The sequence below is a fragment of the Mesocricetus auratus genome, unplaced genomic scaffold (genome assembly GCF_017639785.1).
Source record: "Mesocricetus auratus isolate SY011 unplaced genomic scaffold, BCM_Maur_2.0 Super-Scaffold_4256, whole genome shotgun sequence".
Taxonomy (NCBI): Eukaryota; Metazoa; Chordata; class Mammalia; order Rodentia; family Cricetidae; genus Mesocricetus; species Mesocricetus auratus.
Window position 1 is genome coordinate 106,273,525 of NW_024429182.1, and position 26,644 is coordinate 106,300,168.

Below are 26,644 nucleotides of genomic sequence, written 5' to 3' on the forward strand. Positions count from 1 at the left end.
ACCTCTTCCTTCTCTTTCAGTTTTAAGAGTTACTGGTTCACCTTTTAGAATATGTTCATGTTGATCTATATATCATGTTGGCCCTGTTGCTGCTAGTGTAGCATAAACAAAGTCACAAGACCTGGATGTGGCCACCATGTTGCTGAGTGACCTTGCAATGTTAAACTGAGCCTCAATTTCTATATCAATAAAGTAGGAATAGTAGGTCTCACAGGGTTGCTTGGTTTTGGAGGGAGAGGCTTGGGGAGAGGGCAGACAACACAGGGTTAACAGGAGGCAGGCATGAGCAGAGTCCAGTTTCCTGTCCTGGAGGCTGGCAGAGAAGGGTTTGGGAGAGGACATTGAAGAGATCCTTAAGCTACCAGATAGGGATTGAAAAGGATGTTCTGCATTGTCCCCAGTGTTCTCTTCTTCCATGAGATTTTTCCTGGTGCTACACAGCCCTGCCAAACAGGGTAATACTCGTACATCTCAAGTTCCATTACAGTACTACTGTGATCCCAGTACTTTCCACATACTGAATCTTATCTGTACATCACCATTTCAATGGAAGCTGTCTTTGCACAGGAAATGCCATCAGCTTCCTGTTCTTTAGAGCCTCAGCGACAGCTCCTTGATTGTAGAGGATGTTCAATACCAGGAATTGATTTAGTTTTATGACCATGGGAAATTCATTTGTACTTTAATGTGTTTCCTCAGCAGTAAACAAGAGCTTTGCATTTGAACTTCTAGCACTCTCAATAATGCTATGTAGTAAACTTTCTAATTAAAAAATACAAAATTACTTTCCAATCATTAAAATATGAACACTAATCTAAAAATTGATTTTGAAGTGAGAAGGAAAAAACCACCCACCTCACTGGGTTCATTTTATATGGAGACTGATGGAGGCAGAGACTCACAAACAATGTGATATTCTTCTGCCTTGCTTCTGCTTCTGCCCCCTCTCTGGATGGGTATCATTGAGGCAGGTCTTACTATCCTAGGAATAGTACCCACTGATGCTCAGTCTTAAAGGACCAAACAAAACCAAAACAAAAGAAACAGAACAAACCAGCAGACTTCTGGCAAAACTTACATCCATCAGATGTAAATTCTGTGCATTTTGCTTTGGCAACCAGACTGGTCAGTTTGTATTCTTAATGTCACCTCTAATGAATCTAGGGAAGCAAGCAGCATCACCTATCTAGTTTCCTCATCTGGTACTCAGAATCTATGGCTTAAATATGGTATACAGTTTTACATATTTTCAACAAACTCCCGTCTTAGTGTTCCTGGATCATTTCTAAACATTAGAATCAAACTGAATCTTTTATAATAGGAGAACTGCTAGATAAACAATTGTGACTTGTATGGTTGATACATTGTCAAATCATTTAAGAATTAGTGTTGTAATGTACAACATGGCAGCTTGGAAAAAATTCTTAATGATGTAACAATGGAAGCAAAAGGTGTGAAATTGTGTGGCTTCTAGCTAATGAGCTGGATAGCTTATGGAGAAAATCAGATCAGGTCATTTGACTCATGGGAAATGATTCTGATTTGGTCTCTTGCATTTCTTGTCCCCTTGCTAGAAGAGGCACTGGCTGTCTTTGCTCTGGACAGTATTTTCAAGGATATTAGTGTAGTGGATAACCTTAAAATAGAGACAGTATCTCTGGGGTATAGAGAAGGCTCATTTACTGCTCATTACAAAGGTTTCAGGTTCCTTATACCGGGTGTTCTTTGTTTCACGGAAACACATCATTCACAAGCATCCCTAGTGTTCTCTGGGGTGCTGTATAGAACCAGGGATCTGGAAATTGTTCAAAATTTTGTTATTCTGGCTACAGATACTACTGTGAGGAATGGAGTCTCCTGATATAGGAACCTTCTGTCAATGTTGATGACATCCTAGGCAGAGAACTGATGACTTTGCACATAAGGTGAACCTCACAGACATACATTATCTTGTTTAAACCTGTTTAACCTGTGTTCAGTGGCATCCCAGGCATATAGGATCAGTGGTAGTATGGGCAATATCCAATAGGACAATGATGGCTGACATTTAATGAGTGGGAAAGGATGCTGTGTGTCATATAATCCTCAAAAAGATTCAACTATGCCATCTATTAAGGACAGATGACGACAGAGACTTGATATGTTTTAGAAGAATCAGAGTCAAACCACCTAGTCATTTCTTTGACCTTATTTTTACTAATCTTTTTAGTCTCTGCTTAAAACTCCTTTACAAAGCCCACCCCCAGTCCTTATTCTTGTTCTCTGCTCTTCTCCTTTGTAACACCTGTCCCATTTTATATTCACCCCAGGATTAACCAAGGGATCCTCCCATGGCTTGTTTACTGCATGTCTCCCATCTTCATAGATACATAGGCAAAGGTATGATGTCAATTTTGTCTTCCAAAGCTTTTGGCAGGACAGGTGCTGTGAATGTTTTGAATTAATGAACATACCACTTAATGGAGTGTATTCAAGTGATTTCAAACAATTTATTATTTTCTTTATATGGTGCTGACTTCATTGTTCTCCAAACATTAGGCCATGCAGCTATTTTGCTTTAGTTTAAACAAATATTTGATTTATATTATTTTAATAAATAAGATATTAGAGCTTTAGCCGGGCGGTGGTGGCGCATGCCTTTAATCCCAGCACTCGGGAAGCAGAGGCAGGCAGAACTCTGTGAGTTCGAGACCAAGCCTGGTCTACTGAGGGAGTTCCAGGACAGGCTCCAAAACAATACAGAGAAACCCTGTCTCGAAAAACCAAAAAAAAAAAAAAAAAAAAAAAAAAAAAAAAGATACTAGAGCTTTGTCCCGAGGGGAATTTTGGGAGGAATTTTCAGAGTCTGTAAAATACAGGAAGCATTATAGAAAACACAGCTCACAGGGAATGTTAATGAATGCAGAGGACAGACAGACATATCTTCCATTGTTTTTCTTGGTCACATATACACTTTGTGGCCCATTTGCTGAGAGTTATATCATTTGAAATATTTTATCTGAACTGGTTGCCAAGCACTTCTACTCATTAAATGCCATAAATGCCCCATTGAGTTTTCATTATCACCTTTTGAAGGACTGTTACCGTCTACATTTTAATGATCAAGTTCATCTTCCACAACTCATTTAAAAAAATTATACACAGTTGTGTGATAGGTGGGGTGTGTCAAAAATTATGATCTGTAAATTTATTCTTTAGAGAAGCAATTTAAACAAATTATATTGTTTTCCAGTTTAAAAGATCAAAAATAGAAATTGCAAATAGTTTTGTGAATGACTACATGTGGTTAGAAGCAAATTCAATTTTACGTATTTTAGATGACAATATTTAATAAAGATAGGGAGAGCACATAAATATTTAATAAAGATAGGGAGGGCACATACAATTTTGGAGTCAGGCAACAGAGGAAAAGTTTAACAGAACTTTTTACAATATTATAGAATGCTAGTTCCATGGAAAATTAATTGCCAGGGAGGGACTTATAGAATCCTACCCATTCTAACTGAACTATTGACTACTGATGGATGTCGGGAGAGGGCAGTTGTTTTCAGCTGTGCCCACATACCCCGAGGAGCTCAACAAGCTCCGATGGATAGTTCTCAGGTCAGAAGATCCTGATTTAACTCACTGCATCTCAGAACGCAACACAACACCAACAACAAAATCATGATTTTGGAAAGAATGTGGATGATGGGAATATTAACAACATGGATGTTGAGGTTGATAATAATCAGAATGTAGCTTCTATATGCATGGAATGTTCAATGAACACATCAAAAGTTGTTTAAAAATGTTTATCATTTAATGACAGATTAAAAATCCTGGCTTCTAGAGTGGTCAAGAACAGCTGGAGAACACAGCTCACAGAATCAACTAAGCAGGGCTCATAGGGCTCACAGAGACTGAAGAGGTTACCATGGAGCCTACATGGGTATGTGTTAGGCCCTCTCCATACATACTATGGTTGTTTAATTTGGCGATACTCCTACCAGTGGGAGTGGGGGTGTCTCTGACTCTTGCCTCCTCTTAGGACCCTTTTCCTCTCTCTGGGTTGCCTCATCCAGCCTTGATATAAGGGTTTGTGTCTATTCTTATTGCATCTTGTTGTGCCATGTTCACATGATACTGCTATGGGACCAGATTTTTCTGTAGGGAAACAGAGAAGGAGTAGATTTGGGGTTTGGGTGGTTGGGAGAAGTGGAAGGAGGGGAGGTTGTGTTCAGGATTTATTTATTGTATTAGAGAAGAATAAATAAAAGAAAAGAGAGAAAAATTAAGGTACTAAAATAAAAACAATTTGGTTTTTCTTTTAGAGAACAGTGTAGCCTGAGTAAAATAAAAATGAAAAGAGAACTGAATTTGTAGCAATGATGTATGCAGCACTGCAAGGGACTTTCTATGTGGCAACTTCAAGTTCTAAATAATCTTTGAAGTAAACATTTCCTCAATTTTTTACATGAACTTTAAAAATTCCAAGGTCACTGGACTAAAGAATAAAGATGCTGAGTGGCAAATATGCAAAACCAAAAATCAATCAACCAGATTACCATAAATAACCTTGAAACAGTCCATGTCAGTGGGCTCTAAAATCTAATCTGTAAACCACATTAGGAGGACTTTTCCCCTCTACAAGGGCCTTAGAGTTTAGTGGTGACAGGCAAATCTATCTATCTATCTATCTATCTATCTATCTATCTATCTATCTAATCATGTATGTCATATAATTTGTCTACTATCTCTTTCTATCATCTACTATTTCTCTCTATTATCTATCTATTTATCTATCATCTGTCTATCAATCATCTATCATCTCTATCATCTACTATCTATTTACTATCTCTCAATCTATCATCAATACAATCATCTGATATCTATATCTGTTGTTCTCTTTCATCTAAAACTCTAAACATGATATACCCTAATCTTAATACTGACATTTTAGGTGCAGAGACAGTGTTAAATGAGGAAAGACAGCTTAGGAAATAAAGCAGAAAAGACAGCAAGAAAACCATTTACCAGACAATAGAACAAAACATGAATTGAACTCAATTTAACAACAGCAATTGTGGGTAATAATGAGTGACAAACAGTGCACTCAGCATGTTGCATGTTTTTTTTTCGAGACAGAGTTTCTCTGTATTGTTTTGTAAGCTGTCCTGGAACTCACTCTGTATACCAGGCTGGCCTCGAATTTACAGAGATCTGCCTGCCTCTGGCTCCCGAGTGTTGGGATTAATATCTTTAAGCTTCAGTATTTCAGGATTATAATATACTAGTTAGGAAAGATAACCTAATTCATAGCATGCTTGTGAAGATTAAAATAAATAAACAGCCATATTAATATGTGCAGTAGGGTGTTCAATAACTGTTATTACTGTAATGATTATAATTTCTTCCTGTCAGTATTTATCCCTGGCATACAAATGGACTTTGCGTGTCCATCCCACATTGAGGGATGCTCTCTCAGCCTGGACACATGGGGGAGGGTCTAGGCCCTGCCCTGGATGAAATGACAGACTCTGGGGATCCCCCATGGGGGGCCTCACCCTCCCTGGGAGCAGAGTAGGGATTGGGTGGGAGACTGGGGGAGGAGGGGAGAGAAAGGGATCTGGGACTGACATGTGAAGTAAGCTTGTTTCTAATATAAATAAAAAGATTTAAAAATCTCTTCTTGACTTTACTAATAAAGGAAGATTATGCTTAAAAGTGGTAAGATGCTCCTAAGAAAACCATGAGCTCCTTCCTGCTCATTTATGACCCTCTGATTACGTGTGGTTCGAATATATGATTTCAGTGTTGATTATTGTTTTCAGGCACCTCAAATCATTCAAATTTGTCCTACAGGTCATGGTTTAAATATTTTTTTTACCATGAACATTTTGGCTACTATTCCAAGCATAATAAAATATTTACTTGGGTAATAAGTATTTTTTAGAGTGATGATTATCATTCATGATTATTTTTAGTGGATCACTGGACAGAGACATGACACAATAAGCAGCCACTTGGCCATGGTGGATTTTGTTTCCTTCTCTAATTGAATAGTAACTTGAATGAATTAAAGGAAAAGCAAGGCATTATACAGTCATCAGTAGATTAAGTACAGAACATCATAATGGTAGTTAAGTAAAAGCAACATATCTGCTATAGTAGAATATTTATTGCCAAGGGCAACACTACACAACATTGGTCAAATACTTTCTCCTTCCTGAGGCCATTGTCCTGCATGAAAAATGGGGAGTACAGAAACACACAGTTCCTGGGGCTCCTTTCAGGACTAATACTGGTTTTATGCAGCTTCAAGGTGCTTGACTGGAGTAATTTATCAGGGGAATGAATACAGTAATTCTTGGCAGTACTGTGTACTGTGATTGACACTGTCATCTACTGTCCACAGCTTTGCCAGGCAGTATTTAACATGGGAAAGCAGGAAACTTGTGGTAAAAAAGAGAAAACTTGAACTCTGAATGTTTGTGGAGGTTAATTTTGAATTTATGATGAAAAGAAACATATAAAATATCTAGAGAAAGAGAGAGTCATTCTGGATTATCTGGTATTCCACAACATCATTAATTGTTATGTTTCATCAAGGATTCCTGGGTGAGGAAAAAGGACTTTCACTCTTTGGAATGATATCACACAAGGGTTTTTGTCTTCTCGGCCAGATTCTTGTGAAACATTAGATCCAGGTCAATACCAGGAAAGCCTGGGAAGTCTCCCTCTGACCAGACAGGAATCTTCAATGTCACTATGGCTTGTTTTTGCCCTACAAAGTGATCCGCTGGTGAGTCTAATTAGGTTTGATACCTGCAGATGTGGGAGGAGTGACTAATTTTGTTAGGCTCTAAAAATGGGACAAGGAATTGTATCTGAGTCCTTTGTTCGTCATTAAGTTAAATGAACAGTTCAATAGTAAACTCAACAGAGCAAATCAACAAAGTGGATTACACACTGCATCCAAAAGTTGAACAGAAAAGGTGTCAAACAAACAGAACCACAGTCACTAAGTAGCATAAGGAGCAACTTGAGAAGTTAACGTGCTCGGTGAAACTGCATACACACTGCGCCATGACACCAGAAGAGGGCTCTAGTTCTAAAGCAGAGTTTTTGAGTTATCAGAATGACACTCAATGACCTCAGATCAACAGCATTGGAACCAAAAACATACTTGGCTAACAGACAATGTTTGCATTAATTTGACATTTTCTGCTTCTAAAGGAGTCAAGGACCTACCAGACAATGAACATCAAATAAGCAGGGCCTAGAAGCACTGGTGGAACTCATTGTCTGGGATGTTTTAATTTGTACTACAAAAGATAATACAGGTAAAGAGAGTAGTTACTTAAACCTAAGAAAATGGTGTTTTCATACATCTACTTTGACAAAACTTTTTAGTTGCTTTTGATTATCTTAACAGCTGTCACTGTAGCAGTGGCTATTGAGGAAAACACACTGGGCATTTGAGTACCTACTGTGTGTTTGACACTACTTCAGGTCTAGTAGGGACACTAACAAATTGACACTAAGGGGATAATAATAGTTTAGTGGGACAAGAATATAGAAATGCATGATTTGGAAGTAAAACAAAACAGTCTTTCATTAAATATTATTAACTTGTCTTTCAGTAGACATAACATACCAAACTTTAGAGGACACAGGCAGTCAGAAAGGCGGGAATATTCAGGAAAGATTCATAGACTCAATAAAGCCTTGAGGTAGTCTGGGGAACAAAATTAGAATCTGGGAAGTTGGAAAAGCAACACATTATGAGGGAACAGGGAAGCCTGAGGGCATTGAAAGGGAGCAAGAGAACAAAGATGCAAGTAGAGGGACCTGCTTCAGAAGTCAGCTAATGAAAAGAGAGAACAAAGGTGTTAGCTTAGTATGTACAAATTCTTTTGATTCTGTATTGCTTTTCTCGAGTTACTCTTTCCTCTGGGTTACAACTTCCCATTAGCAGAACTCAAAGGCTAAACCTATAATTTTCTCCTCCTGCGCACCTTGTCTTAGATCCAATGTTTTGTGAACCAAAGCTTTTATTTCATTTCTTTCTCATGTGTGGGATTTTGCCTTTGTATTTCATGCCAGCTCTTCAGCATACACAGTGTTACCAGTGACACATAAGCACTCTGGTTTTGCAACAGAATTATCTATTCTGTGCATTATTGCTGGCCCATGTTGCCTCTAAAACTCTCAACACCACTTTCTAACGGGCTAACCCTATAATATTTAATCATGTGAAGTTATTAAATTACTTTACTATCCAGAACTATCAAATATACCCCCGGAATTCCTCAAAGATATTTTTTCCTAAGGCTATGAAATAAATCAAATACTGAGGCATCAAATTTAGAGAGAAAAAGACAAGGGAACAATGTGACAGTCTTGATGCCTGCTTCCAAGGGAAAAGCAAAAATTTCTTTTCAGGTTCCTCAGGTGTCAGCCTATAGTCAGTGAGTTCCCACTTGCTTAGGCCAACTGTTCCTGTGGGTATCTCCAAAATGGTTTTGACCCCTTGGCTCACATTCTTGTTTTTTCCTCTGTTCAGTCGGACTCTGAGAGCATAGCCAGTGGTTAGTTGTGGATCTCTGAATCTGCTTCAGTTGCTGGATGAAGGTTCTATGATAATAATTCAGGTAGTCATCAGTTTGATTATGGTGGGGCTTGGGCAGTCAAGGGTCCACTGGCAGTGGGACCAGAATTTATTCCTAGTGCTTGAACTGACTCTTTAGAGCCCATTCTCTTTGGAGCGATACCTTGCTCAGCCTAAATATGGGATTGGGGCTTGGTCCTGCCTCCAACGGACAGGCCAGACTTTGTTGACTCCCCATGGGAAGCCTTAACCTCTTTGGGGTGTGGATGGGAGGTAGGGTGGGGGGGGGAAGTGAGGAAATCAGGAGGAGAGGGAATGGGAGCTGGGATTGGTATCTAAAATGAGAAAAGACTGTTTTAAAATAAAAAATGATAACAAATAAAGAAGTTTCTTCAGATTATTCAATTATCAGATGTGTTTTCTTATTTTGGTGTCTTGAAGGTGTATAGATAACCTGTTGATCTAACCAACTGTTAGAGAAGAAGCAGCTTAGAGCCACATTAAGGAGAAGAATCTAGTAAAACAGCAGTGACAACAACAAAAACGTAAGTGTGAAAAGCAAAATACAATGGGGGGGGGTGATAGCAGATTAAGGCAATTCTGTTCCACAGCTATACAGTGGAGAAAAGAAAGAGAAACAAGACTTGTACTTACATATGTGAGGTTTACTTTGTCAAATGGATCATTAGGAAAAGTTATTCTGACACCCCCGTATCAAGAGTTATAGGGAAAGTGATGAGGATAAACAGCAGGGCAATGGGATACATGTGACATGAAATTAGAGTAGTGTTGGGGGAAGTCCTGTGCATTTGTCAATAAAGTATTGTTGAGCCAAAAGGAAACCTAGATAGGAGGGACTAGGAGTCGAGGAGGATTCTGGGAAGGAGAAACACAGGAGAGTCAAGATGTAATGCCATGGGGGTAGGAAGCCTGGAACCATTCTCCGGTAAGAGAAATACTTAGATTAACAATTATGGGGTAATTACTTAAGTCAGAGCTAGCCAGGAAGAAACAAGCAAGGCCAACAGCTTCATGATTAATATAGCCTCCTGTGTGTTTATTTGGGACTGATGCCGATCTAGAACCAGGTGGGCGGGAAGGCTTTTCTCAAAGAAAAAGCTTCTCTTAACAGAGTAGTGACTATCTAGGAGGAAGAAGGGCACCAGAAAGAGCAGCGTGGGCACAGGGAAGAGACAGGGTGGTGGGGAAGGAGGAGGAGTATGAACACAGTGTACATAAATATATGCTATATATTTACACAAATATATAATAGTCATAATGAAACCCATTACTTGGTATACTAACTTTAAAAATTAATAAAAAGGGAAACACCAATCTATTAATTTCAAGGAAAAAACTCCAAAGTTAACAGTAAAGGAACATTACTAATGAAAAGTAAAGCAACATTGTTAATGAATATATGTGTATAGTAATTATCAAATTTATGAGTGAGTTATCATATTTAAAGTCTGTTCTACTTGGGCTTCCAATGTTGATTGATTACAAAGCTTGCATCCAAGGACTTTTGGAAAAACAGCATTCCTGGCCAAGATTTCAGGCTGTCCTTGCATGAAGATAGTTAAAGGGCACCAAACAGTGGTACCACAGGAATACTGCTAGTTGACTCCAGAGCAAGAACACAGTGACAAGAACAATTTAAACATATTATTTGTGCACAAACACACCCCTTTGTCTAGCAAATACAAGTTATAACTACAGCATGTGTTTTTGTACCACCATAATTTTATAAAATAGGCACCAAAAATCATAGGGAAATTTAAAACTCATGGAGGCTTCTGTCCAATGGAGTGTGGTTGATAGCAATAGTGTGAGCCTGTGAAAACTGGGAAGTTATTGTTTAATTTTGCTTGTTGGTAACTTTGTCTGAGGTTGGAGAAGAGCTTACTAACAATGCAATTTAATTGGGGAAAGAATCCAGCAACAGGCAGCTGTACCCAGTAGATCTCTCTGTTTCATTTCAAACTAAATGCAGTCACTTGACTTGGCTAATAATCTGCTGGGTATTGCCCCTCTCTCATTTTAATCATCACAATAAGTTAACATATTCTTTTCTTGAAGCCCTTTAAGCACATGCTTCCTGTAACAGAACCTGATACATAAGCTTCTAATTGTTTTCCTGGTTGCCGTGGTTCCTTCTATTAGGTTGGGAGTCCCTTCAGGAAAGGGCTATGCTGAATTTGTCCTCGTATTTACAACACAAAGCACAGAGTTGTAGTGGGCTCATTCAATATGGGAATAAATAAGTGAATAATTACTTCAATATTTTTCATTTATATTGCATTTAAAAAATTATAAGGATTTAATGTTTGCTAGACACATGGTTAGAGACCAGGAATTGAGATCATGATCTAAACACAGTCTTCCAGCTTATTGTCTAGGGAATAAGGCAGATAAATAAAATGTAATAACAATAATAAATACTGCTACTTATAAAGTAGGCTTATTTTTAGGGCTTCTCAAGGATGACACAATGCCTTCTCTAGTAGGCTGATAGCATTGGGGAAGTTTCTAGACGGAGCACAGAGAATGAACTCCTTGACTGGATTTGAGCTTACTACACATGTGAATATGCTGGTGAGTGGGACCTGACATTGCTATGTCAAGGGAAGGGTAAGTTTGCTTGTCAAGAGAGGGAAAAATAGTGCAAGAGCATAAGCCTGATGAAGGTCCACAGAGAGAGACAGAGAGATGTTGCTTTTTGTTGGGAAGGGAAAGAAGTGGGAGACCGAAGGAAGAATCAGGACAGCAACACCATCAACGTCTAGAAGGGTCTACAAGGGCTGCAGTATGGGGCCTGGAGTGAAGATGCATTGAGACTACAGTGGAAACAAGGAGGTGAGCACTTCAGATGGGTGCATATTCCAGGTGGATCTATGATGGTGGCAACGTAGAAAGAATGATGAGGGATATTTCAAGGTGGTTATGGAAACACTGGGATCTGTGGTGGAGACAATGTAGACAGGATGCTGAGTAATCATTCAAGACGATTAAAGACATATTGGTAGGGCTTAGAAATCAATTTAAGGTGAAGTAGTAAGAGGAATCCAGGGAAATTCTTGGATGCAGTAACTAGTGCAGTGTGTGTCTTATTTTATTTAAAACAGATTAATTAATTAATTTTGAATTATTTATTTTTATGTGCATTGATTTTTTTGCTTGTATGTATGTCTCTGCAAGGATGCCAGACCATTCAGCACTGGAATTACAAACAGTTGTAGACTGCCATGCCAATGCTGGGAATTCAATCCAGGTCCTCTGGAAGAGTAGCTGGTGCTCTTAACTACTGAGCCATCTCTCCAGCCTTGAAACACTTGTCTATAATGAGATATGTTCTTTTCACATATAAATACATGAATCCCACAGAGATTATGTGAGATATTTTGTCTTCATTATATGGACAAGAAACATATGGCATCGAGAGATCATAGAGTTAGTGCAGAGTGAAGTCAGGATTTGAACATTCGAAGTCAGTTACATCCTTGTAAGTGTGACACCACATTGTTAGTGTTTATTAATACTGTGGACTTAATTTTAAAAATCTGAAAATCAAAGACCATAAGTGTTCCTTGTAATATGCTATGGGCCACTTCAGTAGGGATGTCTGGTGGGTATTTAGATGTATGGATTGAAACCAAGGTAAAATGCTGTCTTAGGCAGATGGGAGGCACAGGGCATGGCTGAAATCTAGGGTCAGGCACACATTCTGATACTGAGGACGTGAGAAGTCAGAGGAAAATTCATTGTTGAGTATAATGCATAAATAAGGGATAAAGAGGAGAAATGTCAAGGGAGCAGAGACGAAAGCAAAGTACTAGAAGCAAACAAAGCCACATACCTGCAAATAGTATGTGGATATATATAAAAGAAGGGATTTTGTGAGAAGCAAGCATCAGAGATAAGCTTGCATCAAGATAAAATATAAGGTTCACAATGTTCCCACTGGATTTAGAAACAGAATCTTGACGACTTTCGGAAATCTATTTCAGAGAACTGATTAGAGCTCTAGTGCTGTAAGGAGTGAATGAAATACAGAAGGGTGAGATTATATGAACAACACATCAAGCTGGGAAGAAGGGTATCACAGTGTGTGTGTGTGTGTGTGTGTGTGTGTGTGTGTGTGTATGAGTGCATGCGTGCACACATGTGTGTATGTGGTACTAGTCATAGCTCAAAGCTTACCATTTTGGTTAGGCTGGATCGCTGATAATCTGTAGGCATTTGTCTGTCTCTGTTCTTCAATGCTGAGTTTACAAGCATGACAGCAGTGTCTGGCTTTTTATGCGTGTGTTGGGGATTCAAACTTATGTCCTCATGCTTTCAGAGCAAGTACTATTATCCAATGAGCCATCATCCCAGCCCCACAGAACTCAGCTTATAACTCCACCCTGCCAACTATTATATCTAATAGTAATATGGGAAGACAAAAATGCCTATTATGTAGATTTTGTGTCAGGATTAGTAATTACGTTTACAGACCACTGAATAAAATGTAAGTACTTATTAAATGAAAACTATATAATAGAGTTTTTAAAAATGTAAAATGTCTAAAGATCTTCAGCTCTCCTGCATAAGCGATTATTTCAATATGCTGTCACAATAGGCATGTTCTCTAAACTCCTCTCTAGTTAAGTGAGCCTATATTGTTTTATCTTAGTATTTAAGACCATGGTCATAATCTTCATTTCAGTGTTGTTATATGAATTCTTTTACACCGAAATGGACTTTTACCAGGTTGTTGAGTTATAATCCTACAAAATGATCTGTATGGTTCTAATATCTGGAAGAGTCTTTGGATATTGTTGGGCTTACGTTTTTTTTAAAGAGCGTAGATATGATCTTTGGCTTGAAAATTCTTTCTGGCCATATTATGTGTGGTTTGTACATAACTTAGTGACTGAAGATGTGAGAGGAGCTTTAGGTTTATTTGTCACATGCTTCCCTTTCATTTTCATTTACAGTGGGTATAAGGAATATTAGCAGGGAATGGGATTCTTTCACCTTGGCAAGTACTGGTATTTGCTTAACACACTGAACAAATGTTCAGAATGACCGGCACTGAAAATAAAGTCCATTTGCACATCTTAATCTGTTCCTTTTCAATCTTCTAAGTTTGCTGAATTGATTTTTGTTTTATTACCCTTTACAGGGTCAATCAGAGTAGCCAAGAAGGTTCTTTCTATGCACCTGCATTGTGCCTTTGAAAGTTGAGTGGTGCACATCCAAATCTTTTAAGATATGTCAGAGGTATCCATAGGTGGTATGAGTTCACTAGGTGTTGCTGCTCATAGAGTACAAATTAACCTAACTTTTAAAAAAATAGATGTCTCCCATCCAAGTACTAACCAGGCCCGACCCTGCTTAGCTTCCGAGATCAGATGAGATCGGGCGCGTTCAGGGTGGTATTGGGCAGCAGATCAGTACCCATCCCAAGTATACACACGGACTTTGGACTCCCATAGAACAATGTGAGGTGCACTCTCACCCTGAACTCTTGGGGAAGGGTCTAGGCCCTGCCCTATATGAGTGCCATTTAGCATGGAAAGAATGAAATCTTGCTCTGATCATTATGGGATGAGATTTCATGTGGAAGAACTTTAAATCATTTGCAATCTCCTTAGTAACCTTCTTTGGACTCAGTAAGAAGAAACTGTCTAGAGATTGTCCAATTAATGAGATAGGGGTTAGAGAGAAGTTGAGTGGGGAGCACACATGGATGTGTACTTGGTGACAGAGGGACAGAAAGAGTATTCCATGAATCTCTGTGATGATGTCTAATTTTGACAAGATAAGGGATAAATCAGAGAGCCTTTAAAAAAGAACTAAAATAAATAAACTCTAGTAAAGAGAGCAAAAACCGGCTAGAATTGGGGACTGTGATATAGGAGGTTTCTGGCTTAGAGCTTCAGGGGATACCTATCATCCATGATCAGCAGCTGTGTGATGCCTCGCTGGCCAAGGACTTCTTCATATTTTATCTACCATGATCTTAGTCAGTGTCCTATCTCTCTTATGGTAACTTTTAAACTCTGGGACTTTCAAGTAGATCATCTTCTGAGAAAGAAAATGTTCTTAAAACTGAATGTTAATAATGCCCAACCAAAATAGCCTGTATCTGTCTTGTCTATTTCCCTGCTGGGGAGACAGTCTAAATGAGAGGCTGATTTTATGGGTCACAAGGACCCCAGAGGAAAGTACTCCATTACTAAAATCAGGACAATGAATACAGTTGGGACAGGAACGTAGCTGCTCTAGAAGACTGAAGATGAGGAAGGCCTTTCCTTTTCCTCATAGACCAGCAGTCTCACAGACCACCTGTCCAGGGCCATATGGGTATCTGCAGGAGGTAGTCTGGACTCCTGACTGACTGTGAAGTAGCTGTCCAGGGTAGCAAGAATCTCTGCTAAATGAACCTTTTTAAAAGATGGAAAGGTCTCACTTTGTAACTTCCAGATATGGCACAGAAACTAGAGGTTTGGTCTAGGAAGAGATTCCATCACAGACAAAGGTGGTAAAGTGAGAGATGTGTATCTGCGGGAGCATTCTAAAGGATCTGGACAGGGAGAGATGCCATAGGACTAAGTAAGATGTTATAAGCAAGGGGAGCCCTGTGGAAAAATACTGAAGAAAATGGCTGGCTGCATTGTGGGAATATCTGAGACTGTGGGTGAGTCACCAAGGGGTGCTGCAAGGAAGGAGGAAACCAAACAAAAAAGCTCAGTAATTACAATGGGATCTGGTCAGAGGCTTGTGATCTTTCCCCCACTTTTCTCCCTTGAACCACCCCATTTCTCTTGGTCATGGTAACGTGTACCTGATATTAACAGATTTCACTGGTGGGAAAAAATAGTACCTTCTTGAGTAACTATTGCCCTGAGCTTACAGATGGCAGATAGAAAGAGAAATGGACTATGACCTGATCTTTAGCTTCCACAAGAGACCCTCTGGATGCCTGAAACTGAAACTCAATGAATACAAACTTTAGCATCAGGAGAAACCAAGCTGGATCCAAAATAAGTAGGGAAAAAAGCAAAGGAAAACACACACACACACACACACACACACGAACCCACACATGCACCTGCACAAGCACCCATGTAGACACACAAACACACACACAATCATGCATATACACTTGCATACACAATAATGCTTGAAATAATGCATAGAATGTATTTCTAGATTTTTTAAAACATAGGTGGTTGTTGATACTATGTACAGAAGATATTATTTGGATCCAGTCACTAAGCCTACCGAGAACAAGAATAATTCACATTTGGGTTGCATATCTGCAAATGCTCCAACTCAACAATGAACATTTGACACATATTAGAGGTCTGACACAGTTTCCCCCTCTGGAAAATAATAAGTTTGCAGTAAATTGTTTGGTCCATCCTCCATCTCTGAACTTATGTTAGCCTCTTCTTTATCTATTCACCTAAAAATTGAACAGAAAGGTATTTTCACAATTGTGCCTAAGGCATAAGAAAGGAAGCAGGATGCTAGAAGAATCTCTTACCCAAATGCTGGACCATCTGTTCTGTTAAGTAGGGTGTTCACAAGACTACCTGTTGTGGAAGGGGAGTCAGTATTCAGTTTCAACCTGAAAGTTCCTTATTAGACTCTAGGCTCTGGCACATGTGCTCTTCTTTTAGAGGAGAGGGAGCTTTTTTTAACGTGAAGAAAGGTGCTGGCCACCTTGGCACAGACCATTTTAATGCTTTGGCCTACCTATAACAACATCACTCAGGATGCTGAGGCAGGGACCTGAAATTTGAGGTCAGTCCCTGCTATACTGTGAGACCTTGTTGTGGAGGGAAGCCAATTACAAAGTTTATCCTCTAATATACATAAGATCTGCCAACAAATTAAAGGCTTGAAAAGGCTGCAAGAACAAAGTAAATTTGGCCTCACAATAAAGATAAAAATGTTCTATATTCAAAAACACTTAAGCATCTTGATGCATATAGGAAGTTTTGCTCAGCAGTCCTCCTATGCTGCCAAGCCAACCATCTGTCCACCTTCATAATTTACTGCATTCATAATTAGGTCAAGAATGAAAAGAGCTTTTTGTAATAATCTTGTAAGAAAAAATCATTTTTATCTTATCCTGAGGTATCTTTATCATGGGGAGATCATAAGATGTCATCTAAAATACTCACATAGTATTTATTGTTCAAGCTGATCGGGGCTGCTCTCAGCACTTCATATGTAACCACGAAATGCTCCTAGTGACCCAGTTGTTACTTTATGAATGAGGAAGCTAATGACCAGAAAACAATCACAAATAACCTACTCAGGTGATTTATAGAGATAGCTGTGAAGTCAGTATTCCAATGCTCACGAAATTTACTTCAAAGACTCTGCTTCTGTCCAGATATTAGTTGTTCGATTTCTCATCATCCATCCATCCATCCATCCATCCATCCATCCATGCGTCCACCTGTCCACCCATCTGTCTGTCCCTTCATCCATCCATCCATCTGTCTCCCCTTGCTATTTTTATATCAACTTGACACAAGCTAGAGTCATCAAAGAGGAGGAAACCTCAATTGAGAAAATGCCTCCATAATATCAGGCTGGAAGGTATTTTCTTAATTAGTGATGGACATGGAAGGGCTCCATCCATTGTGGGTAGTGTCATCCCTGGCTTGTGATCTTGGGTGCTATAAGAAAGTAAGCTGAGGCGGAGGGCCTAGGCCATGCCCAGGATGATATGGCAGACTTTGAAGATCCCTCATGGATTGCCTTACCCTCCCTTGGAAGCGAAGGGGGGGATAGTTCGGGGGATGGGGGGGTTGGTGGCGCATAGGGGAAGTGAGGAGAGAGAGGGAGCTGGGACTGACATGTGCAGCAATCTTGTTCCTAATTTAAATAAAAAATTAAAATAGAAGAAAAGAAAGTAAGCTGAGTCAAGTCATGGGGTATAAGCCAGTAAGCAGCATCCCTCTGTGGCCTCTGCATCAGCTCCTGGCTCCAATCTCCTGCTCTGTGTGAGTTCTTGCCCCCAATACCTCTGATAATGAACTGCTATGTGTAACTGTGAGCAAAATAAACTGTTTCCCCTCACACTAGCTTTTTGGTCATGGTATTTCATCACAGAAAAGGAACCCTAACTAAGACACAGCAGTTTAACGCTGTCCATGTATCCTTAGGCAGAATTCATATTCAGAGTGCGATGTGACTACAACACTCATACAAAGTAAAGGATAGATTCCAGGGCCTGCCAACTCAGGCTCAAATCCTACTCATGTCGAAGTTCCCTTAGGTTCTTGAGACCTCAGTTTTTCTTCTAGAAAAATAAACATTGTAATAACACATACCTTCCTAGGGTACCATGGTGCTTAATGAGTTTATCTTTGTAAATGACTAACTGGCAGATAAATAGAAGATGCATATGATAGCAATTACTCTCATTATCATTATTGGAATCATCATCATTACTATGCACCAGGTACCACTTTTAGTATAGTCTAAAATAATGAGTAAAAAAAACCTTGCTTTAATGGGATGTGCATTATAAGGGCAAGTTTTCCTGTTTTGAGATAGAGTCTTGCTATGCAGTCCTGACTCAGCCGGCATGTGCCACTGGCTCTGGTCTTTCTGTGTTGAGTCTTGACTGTTTCATTTTCAGTGATTTTGCTTCATAGTTCCATATATTTGTCAAACTAAGAACTGTTTTTAGTACAATTAGCATAATCAGACCTACCTGTTATGTTCTTATAAAGATAAAATGTTTTATCTTATAAAAATAGAAATGTTGCAACAGTACTAACTCATAAAAGCACTCAATATATGTTAGTGGTTCTAATTAATATCTCCAGTCTTGATGTTACTATTTCCATTCTTTCTGAGTCCTATAATTTGTTGCTATAGTGATTTTGTATAGAATTTTCCTCCATGGAATGCTGTTTTTGACATTGTGCTTATTCTCTGATCTCTTACCACCACCAAATAATTGCCTAAGTAAATACACCCAGTATGCCTAAAACAACAACAAAAACATATCTCAAATTCAGGGGAAATGTTCTTACATCTCAGATGGAGATATACTCTTTTTTAAATTAAGCAGCAGATCAATTAAACTTCATTATTAAATTTCATGTATCTATTTAAATAGAGAAGGAGTTTTTGTATGAGACTAACTTGGGCTGGTTCAAGGTCTTTCATAACAAATTAATTACTCGTGACCAAGCCTCTATTTCTACCTCACTCCAGAATTGTAGAGTGCCACAGAGCTTGTAAGGCAGGTATGTTTGGTCTCATATTACACAATTTTCATTGTGATTCAAATTCTATTCTTGAATTCTAATTTAAAGGAAATTCTTGCCCAAGTATTAAAAAATATAAAAAAACATATTGGGACAGAAATTAGAGCCAATGAGTCATTTAGAGAATGCATCAGTTGAAAAGCAAGGCATGTTTCATTAGAAACCTTTATATCCAAAAAAGATAGGGGACGCTTTTCAAATTGAAGCTGCCACATGGATTCAGGAAGTATTATGCCTTAGGAATTGTGTCCCACAGCCATTATCTCTGGTTTTAATAAAAAAACAAAGTAATAATTCTTTAGATTCTACCTACCTTTTAAGTAAGTAAGTCAATGATTTTTTTCTGTTGGTGCTATCTCCCAGATTGAATAGTGTGAGTAAGACTCAGGTTTTCTTCCATGTGCCACAGGTTAGTCACAGAGTGTATGTGAAATGTGGAGAACTGAATGAGAAGCAGGTACATGCAGAGTGGGTTGGAATGAGGTTACAACTTCATGAGAGCTTGGGTATAAAACAGAGCGTGCTCCCAGTAGGGTACAGAGACTCCACTTGCTTTTTGGAACTCACACTGATAAACACATTTCCCCACACTTGTAGTAAGAGAAAGGAATATGTATGAATTCAAAGCTTTAAAGGATGAATAGGTGGGGGAGAAACATATAGACTAATGAGGTCAATCCATGGATGGACAAATTCATTTACTCAATTTCTTTAGATTCCCACAACTGTCTGTCTATAAGGGGACCAGCACAGATACGATTATTTCCAAACTTCTTCATAAGAAAATTGAAGGAAAGAGAGAGAGACCCAGAGAGAGACAGAGAACACAGAGAGACAGAGACATACATGGAGAGACAGACAGAGACAGGAAAGACAGCGACAGAGGGACACAGAGGCAGACAGGCAGACAGGCAGGCAGAGAGAGAGAGAGAGAGAGAGAGAGAGAGAGAGAGAGAGAGAGAGAGAGAGAGAGAGAGAGAGAGAGAGAGAGAGAGAGACAGAGAGAGACAGAGAGAGAGAGAGAGAGACAGACGGAGAGAAAGATAGAGAGGAATAGCTAAAATGTGTGATTAGTATGGCCAAAGAAAGGACTGAACTCAACCAATATGCGTACTATTGTTGGCCTCTCTATAATATCACATGGCTCACTCTAAATGAGGGTCCTAATGTTCTTTGTTTCCCTTACCTTTTATTATTATAAATAACACCAAAGCTCCTTTTACATATTGTACATTAACTGTAGAAAACACTGATTTTCATTATGATATTTTTATGTATAAACATGAAATTTTGTTGTCATTTAAGGAGTTTTAAGCATATTTACTATGGAGAAGAGTGCCCATTCTCTTTAAGAAGCAATGTAGTCACCATCTAGTAAATGCTTCATTCCAGACATTGCTGCCCATGAATCAACCACTAACTAGCATTTAACACACAAGAGCCTGAATCTATTTGTATCACCTCTGCAGACTCATCTTTGGTTATCAGAATGTCACGTGTGCTTTATGGTATGGATGAGACACACTCATTTCCCTGCCTTCAAATGCTTTCCACACAGTAGGATACTTTTGTAAAAGTACAATTAGTATGGCAGTTTAGAATTGGCCAACTCCCCACTGTTTATAGTAAAAACTCCAAAATCTTAGTCTGGCAAGGAAGTTCCTCTGTGGTCTGCAGGTACCTATAACTACAATTTGATCATTCACCTACAGTTGCACAGGCCTCCCGTTATTCCCATTAGCCACCCTGCTTTTCTACACCATCAGTTTTTTTTTAATGTCAAACACATTTACTTTCCAATATGAATGATAGCTTCAGTGTCTTCCTGATAATTTCAGGAAAACCAAAAACATAGTCTGTTTACTTTTAGTTGTTTTAGTAGCTAAGGTTTCTAAAGTCTGATCTGGTAGCTACAGTGCTAAATCTCTTCAGAGTTCAAGTGCAACCTGATTCATGAGTTGTTCTTTGTGAGAATAGACTTTTAAATTTAATTGTTTTTAAACATTAAAAAAACCAAAGCAACCAGTTACAAAGATTAGGTCCTTTAGCAGAATAGGCCCATGAGCAGATCTATATTACACAGTGACAAAGTCATCACTTGTATGTCATTGTGTTTAAGGGAGGAGACTATGTCTCATCTACTTTTCAACACAAATTGTAGGATCTAACAGGAACATTACAGTTCCATGGATATATTTGCTCCAATAGCTGAAATAACTTTATATTCATATAATACGTTGAGTCCATTTCTTATCCAAAATCTCCCAGAACATTTTAATTGGCTATCACCTATTTTGCCTCAGTCTGTCTTTTATACTGAAAAATAATAACAAAGACCATATTTTTATAAAAGAACACATGAAAATATGACATAGATGTTGAAAAGACAGTCAAGAATGCTATTCACATTGCCCTAGGAGTATCAAAAGGCATAACTGGTTCTTTCAAAGTAGAAAAACCAATTACAACATCAAAAATTATTTTTTCTCTAAAGAAAAAATGATGTACTAGATAAGTGAAAGTCTCATAGCAATCTCATTTTTTTATAGAACTTCACATTTTAGTTTAACTCCAGGCTCTGCTCATTTCTTTTTTTGTGAATCACCTGAAAAGTCACTCTAGAAATAGTCTGCCTCTTTAGCCAGTGTGCCAAGCAACTTAAGGCGTTCCTAAGGAAAATGTGACACCTCTTCTTATGGATAATTGTTTAGTAGTAAGATATATACTCAGTTTATCCCTGGTCATGTGTTATAAGTTCAAAGAGCTGAGAACTAGAACTTTTCCAATGAAACTCAGACATTATTGAAGGAGGGCCTCTCCTTAATTTTGTCAATATATCTGTCATTTTGGATGTCAATCCAGGATTAATGATACAAACAAGGGTAGTTTCATAGGTTGAATTTCCCTGAGCTAGCACAAATATTAATATGAGGTTTGAGGCAGCGACTGCTGTACCAGTATTGATGTACTTCTCAGACAGACTCTGGGGCATTCTCAAAAGCCCTGAAAAGCACACCCCACCAGTTGCTGTGGTTTAAGGTAACAGCTATTTCCCTCCAATACTTTTGGCTGGTCTTTTCAGAAAGTACCTCAGTAAAACATTGTTACAGTATAGTATTTTGCATTTGGCTGCAGCTTGATGAATCTTGGATGAATGAATAGGTAGGTACATTTTTTCCATATTATTCTTAGGTACAAGATTTCAGAATGTTTCAGGGTTATTATGAGTAACATTAAAACGCAGACTTAGGAAGGTGATAGACTGGGTTCCTTGGCGTAACTAACTTAGAGATGGAATTTACATCTGACTTCTTTATAAAAAAGCCTATGACTTATTTGAGAATACAGCATTGAATCAGAATATTTGAATCATTCTCATGAAATACTAGCTACATTTCAAGAAACATCTGCTTGGGAAGGTTGCTCCCCAATGGAGAAGTAAATAAACTGAAACAAGGCACTCCTCTAGATGAGGAGTCCACAGTTGCCTAATGGATCTGTAATGTGGACACCAAACACTCATTAGTAGGAGTACAACACACAGTGAGTTTCCATCATTGTGGTGTGTTTCCATCTGTAAATTCAAACATCATGGAATAGTGTCATGCATTTGTCATGAACTGAATGAACCAAGCTTGAATGCAACCTGGTTCAGAAATAGGCATCAGTTTGCCTGTCTGAAGATATATTTCCTTGCTTACTTATTTGCTATTTACCAAAATAAAATAAAAGTGCACAATTCTTAAATTTCCAGGGGAGATATAGAGGTGTGTGTGTGTGTGTGTGTGTATGTGTGTGTGTGTGTGTGTGTGTGTGTGTAAGAGGAGGTGAGTTTAATGGGGACACTATTTTTCTTTCAGAGAGCTTCTCTAACCAAATGCAATTTAAGCTTGGATCTAAGATGACCAGAAGTTAATTAGGTAAAGTGTAGAAAAACCTTTCAGTTCATGAAAATGCTTGAGACAGGTAGAGATGTAACACATTTTGTGACGAGAACGTATGCTAGTGTGAATGCTGCGGTCAGCAAAAATAGCGAAATAAGGTGTTCAAAAGGCAGACAGGTGCTAGATCATGCAGAGCCTGACTTTGCAGTTTATCCTAATGCAAAAGGAGAGAGATCTGATCTGTTTAATTTTAACAGATCACTTTAGCCACATTCACAAGAAAGTATGAGGTTGACAGTGGAAGTGGGGAGAACAACAGAGGAGATGATGGGCTCTGATTAAAAATTGTAGAACCAGAAAGAGCGGGAAGCGAATAGACTTGAAGTATTATTTTGAGGGTAGAATCAATAGGACTTGACGATGGATGCAGTGATGGAGGTGGGAAAACTAATGTGCTAAGTATCATTCTCAGGTCTTTGACTTCTGCCACTGAGCCAATGTTGATGTCATTCACTGAGTTGAAGATTGAGGAAGGATGAGCTAAGTGGGTTTGAATACTTTTGGTATCAGTGTGTTGCTGAAAAAAGAATGGGTATGTATATAGATATGTGTATAATGCTTTTCTAGAGAGATAAAAGAGAATGTAGTGGTAAAGTGAAAGAAGGGGAACAGGAGGTGAAATTTGAACAGAAAACAAAATCCTAAAGTCATGGGGAAGGTATGTGTGGTTTGGGGACGGGAGTATATCAGAATCGCTTAGGGCATGTGATTTGAAAAGGAAATGCCTTGATCTGAAAAAAAAGAAAAATGAAAGAAATGTCTTCTTTTCTTCATGATAGTGATCATATCAAGTGGACAGAAAAGAACTAATCTGGTGGGTTCGTGCCAGAGTGAGACCCTGACAGCTCTTTATTGGTGAATTTGTAAGGAGGGATCTATCAAGATCCCCAGTGAAGTGAATAGGTATCTATGTAAAACTCACATTCGTTATATGTATGTTTATATGTATGCATGTATGTATGTATGCACACACACACACACACTAATACTAAGTCAGAAAATAGAGATGAAAAAAAGATTAAGATAGAGAAAAATGAAAATAAATGGGTGAAGACAATTACCAGTGAGCAAAGATATCTCTGACTCTATTCATGTGTTGCTGCATGTAACCTATTCTGCCAGGTCATCTGTCCCTTGGGCTTGAACCCCTGATTTGTCATTTAGTGAAAACTCTTAGCTAAATAAGAGTTTGGTTTGCAGAGCCATCCATATGTAGCTGACCATAGGGAAGTCATTAGTACAGTTTAAATATTTCCCTTTCTTCCCATGGCTATGAAACCTAAGTCCTTGAGTTTCTTACTTGTATAGATCACCACACCAATAAACAGGTTTTTGAATCATTAAAAAAATAGGAATTAATTAATATTTGTAAATTGTCCTGAAGTATTATTAAACTTAAATTATGGCAATAAGTTAAAAATTTCCAGCTAATGGGATAGTCAAATTTTCTCATTTATTTGTAGAAATACTAGCTAGAACTTATAGTTTTCTATTTAATTTTTTAGAGATCAGTAATTGACTTGTATGTGGATTGCCTGAAAACATAAAGAAAGATGTTATAAATAAAGATCCTTTCAATATATTTATTTTCACCTTGAATCATTGTAAAATCGGTATGTATTTTTCTTAGCACTAACAACAGTATGAAGACATTGAGTCAGCAAACATAATTAAATAAGTACTTACTCTGCATAAGACTCTTCTAACTGGGCTCCCCATCTAGCCAGAACTTCAAGCATCTCATGGGGCACTAGACTTTATTTCTCCTATCTTGCTTTCTCTGTGACTCTGGCTACTGTTTGATAACTTGCTTTAGGATATTAAAGTACATCAGTGCCCAGTCTTTAGACATAGAAGAATTTGCTTGCAAAGTTGTTATAGAAAAACTCAGAACCTTCTAAGATTAAATTTGAACTATACATTTGCTGGCAAGATCATGCTAAGGGACATCCCACAACCTTCTTTGACTTTTGTATCTCTACATACACAGGGATGAATTAAATCAGACTACATATGTAAAATCCTAGCAAGTAGCAAAGTATAAACATTGTTTATGTTCACTGTGGTTAGATAGAACCAATTAATTCTATAGTTTTAGGAAACTGGTTCCTCAGGAAGCCAGTTATATAGTCACTTTAATATTCTAGTTGACATGCTAAAAGACAATAATAATGTTTATATTTAGGTCATTGTATCTGAGGCATAGTGAACATTTATTAAGTGTTATTTAAAATAATAAATGTTCTCTTTTATCCCTCTAATGAAGGAAATGGGGCTGGAACAATGTAATTATTTCCTTATTAAATACATGGAGCTCTACATGATCATGTTTGAAAGTGCTTTGTGAGCACAGCAGCAAGAAAAAAAGGCAATGTTCTTAATTTCTCCCATTGTACCATGGAAGCTGAACATCTCTCCACAAGGAAGGTACTGAGCACAAAAACAAATGAGTGGAGACGAATTCCACCAGTTCCTCCTTGTGGAAGCACATGCAACTGGAGATGAAGTGAGGAAGCGCATGCAGTACCTGGTCATGTCAGAGTCAGGGAGCAGGCCTAGATGGTAGTGGGGGTAGGGAGCTGAGAGAAGGAAGCTTTTGTCACACTCAACAGGGGAATAGTGCCTGGGAGAAGCAGGCTTATCACATAGTTTGTTCACAGTGCTGTAAACAGGTTCCGGAGGCCTGGTAATACAAGAGGAAGACAAAGATGCATAGTTAGCACACAGTAGGACCAATCAAGCAGCTAGTTGTATTTCATTGTATTTAAAAGTAAAAACCCACCTTCATGACATTTTGTGTTTACATCGTAGTATAAACCAAAATTTCTGTTTACATTTAATATATCATATACCCTATTTATAGGTTTATTTATATATGTTTTGACTTTATTCACTTTATTCTTTAGCCTCAGTTGTGAGTAGATATGGCACCATAAGTGTTTAGTCCAATGTGACCTGGCAGAGAGTTTTCAGAACAAGCTGCTGACAGGGAAGTTGATTTTCCTAGGATCTTTGTAGTTATCTCCTACTGAATTCCTCCCTCTTGTAACTTGAGACTCAAAGCAATATGATGACTGGTACTTCAAAAGCTATCTTGGACCGTGAAGCAACCTACAGGATAAAGGTAAATTATACAGGCAGTTGAGCATAAAGGATGAGGCTGTAGAGCTGATGTCACTGATGACATGTGGGGATATTATAGCCTCTGGGTTCCTTCCATGTGGGATAAAAACACATTATCAAGTTTACCTTTTGTTATATAAGCAGGATCTAAAATTCAAATGTACTTTTATAAAATTTATGGCTGTAGCTTTAATATAAAGAAATAGCTATCTTTGCCCACCATAACGGCTAATACATTCAGTTATATTTGCAATTTACTAAGTACTCTCCCTACATAGGAAAATATAAAGAATGCTATTTTCTTACTATATAATTTGGAGTTTGTAACTCACTGAGTCTCCATGTTAAAATATTGCTGGAATCTGTTCTAAACTGCCAGCATAGGATCTTGGAAAAAAGGAGTTAATGAATATAAAATATTTCCATGATGATGTAACCCCATATCCTATTTGCACAGGAGAAGTGATTCAATTTTCAGTCTGATGTTGACTCTACAGGTCACGAAAATGATGTTACCATTTTTTCTAGTTCAGTTGTACCATATTTAGAGAAAAAATAAAATCAAAGCTGACTAACATGCATCCTCAAAAACATCATAGTTATACTGTATTCAGCTGAAGATAAATGCTTCATTTTCTGAATATCTTTATTACATCCAAGACAATGAAAATGGATCTTGTACTTTGCCAAGAGCT

The 26,644-nt window shown here is 38.2% G+C and overlaps 1 protein-coding gene across 14 annotated transcripts in view; it reads right to left on the bottom strand.

The window, feature by feature from the left end:
• Dlg2 (discs large MAGUK scaffold protein 2) overlaps positions 1-26,644 on the bottom strand; it is a 1,919,116-nt gene that overhangs the window by 393,776 nt on the left and 1,498,696 nt on the right. For 10 of the 14 annotated variants that reach the window (XM_040732001.1, XM_040732000.1, XM_040731999.1 and 7 more), the window contains one exon: positions 25,354-25,509. The exons of the other annotated variants lie outside the window; for them this stretch is intronic. In XM_040732001.1, coding sequence (XP_040587935.1) covers positions 25,354-25,509 — 156 coding nt within the window. The remainder of the gene's footprint in view (positions 1-25,353; positions 25,510-26,644) is intronic. 14 annotated transcript variants of the gene reach the window in all.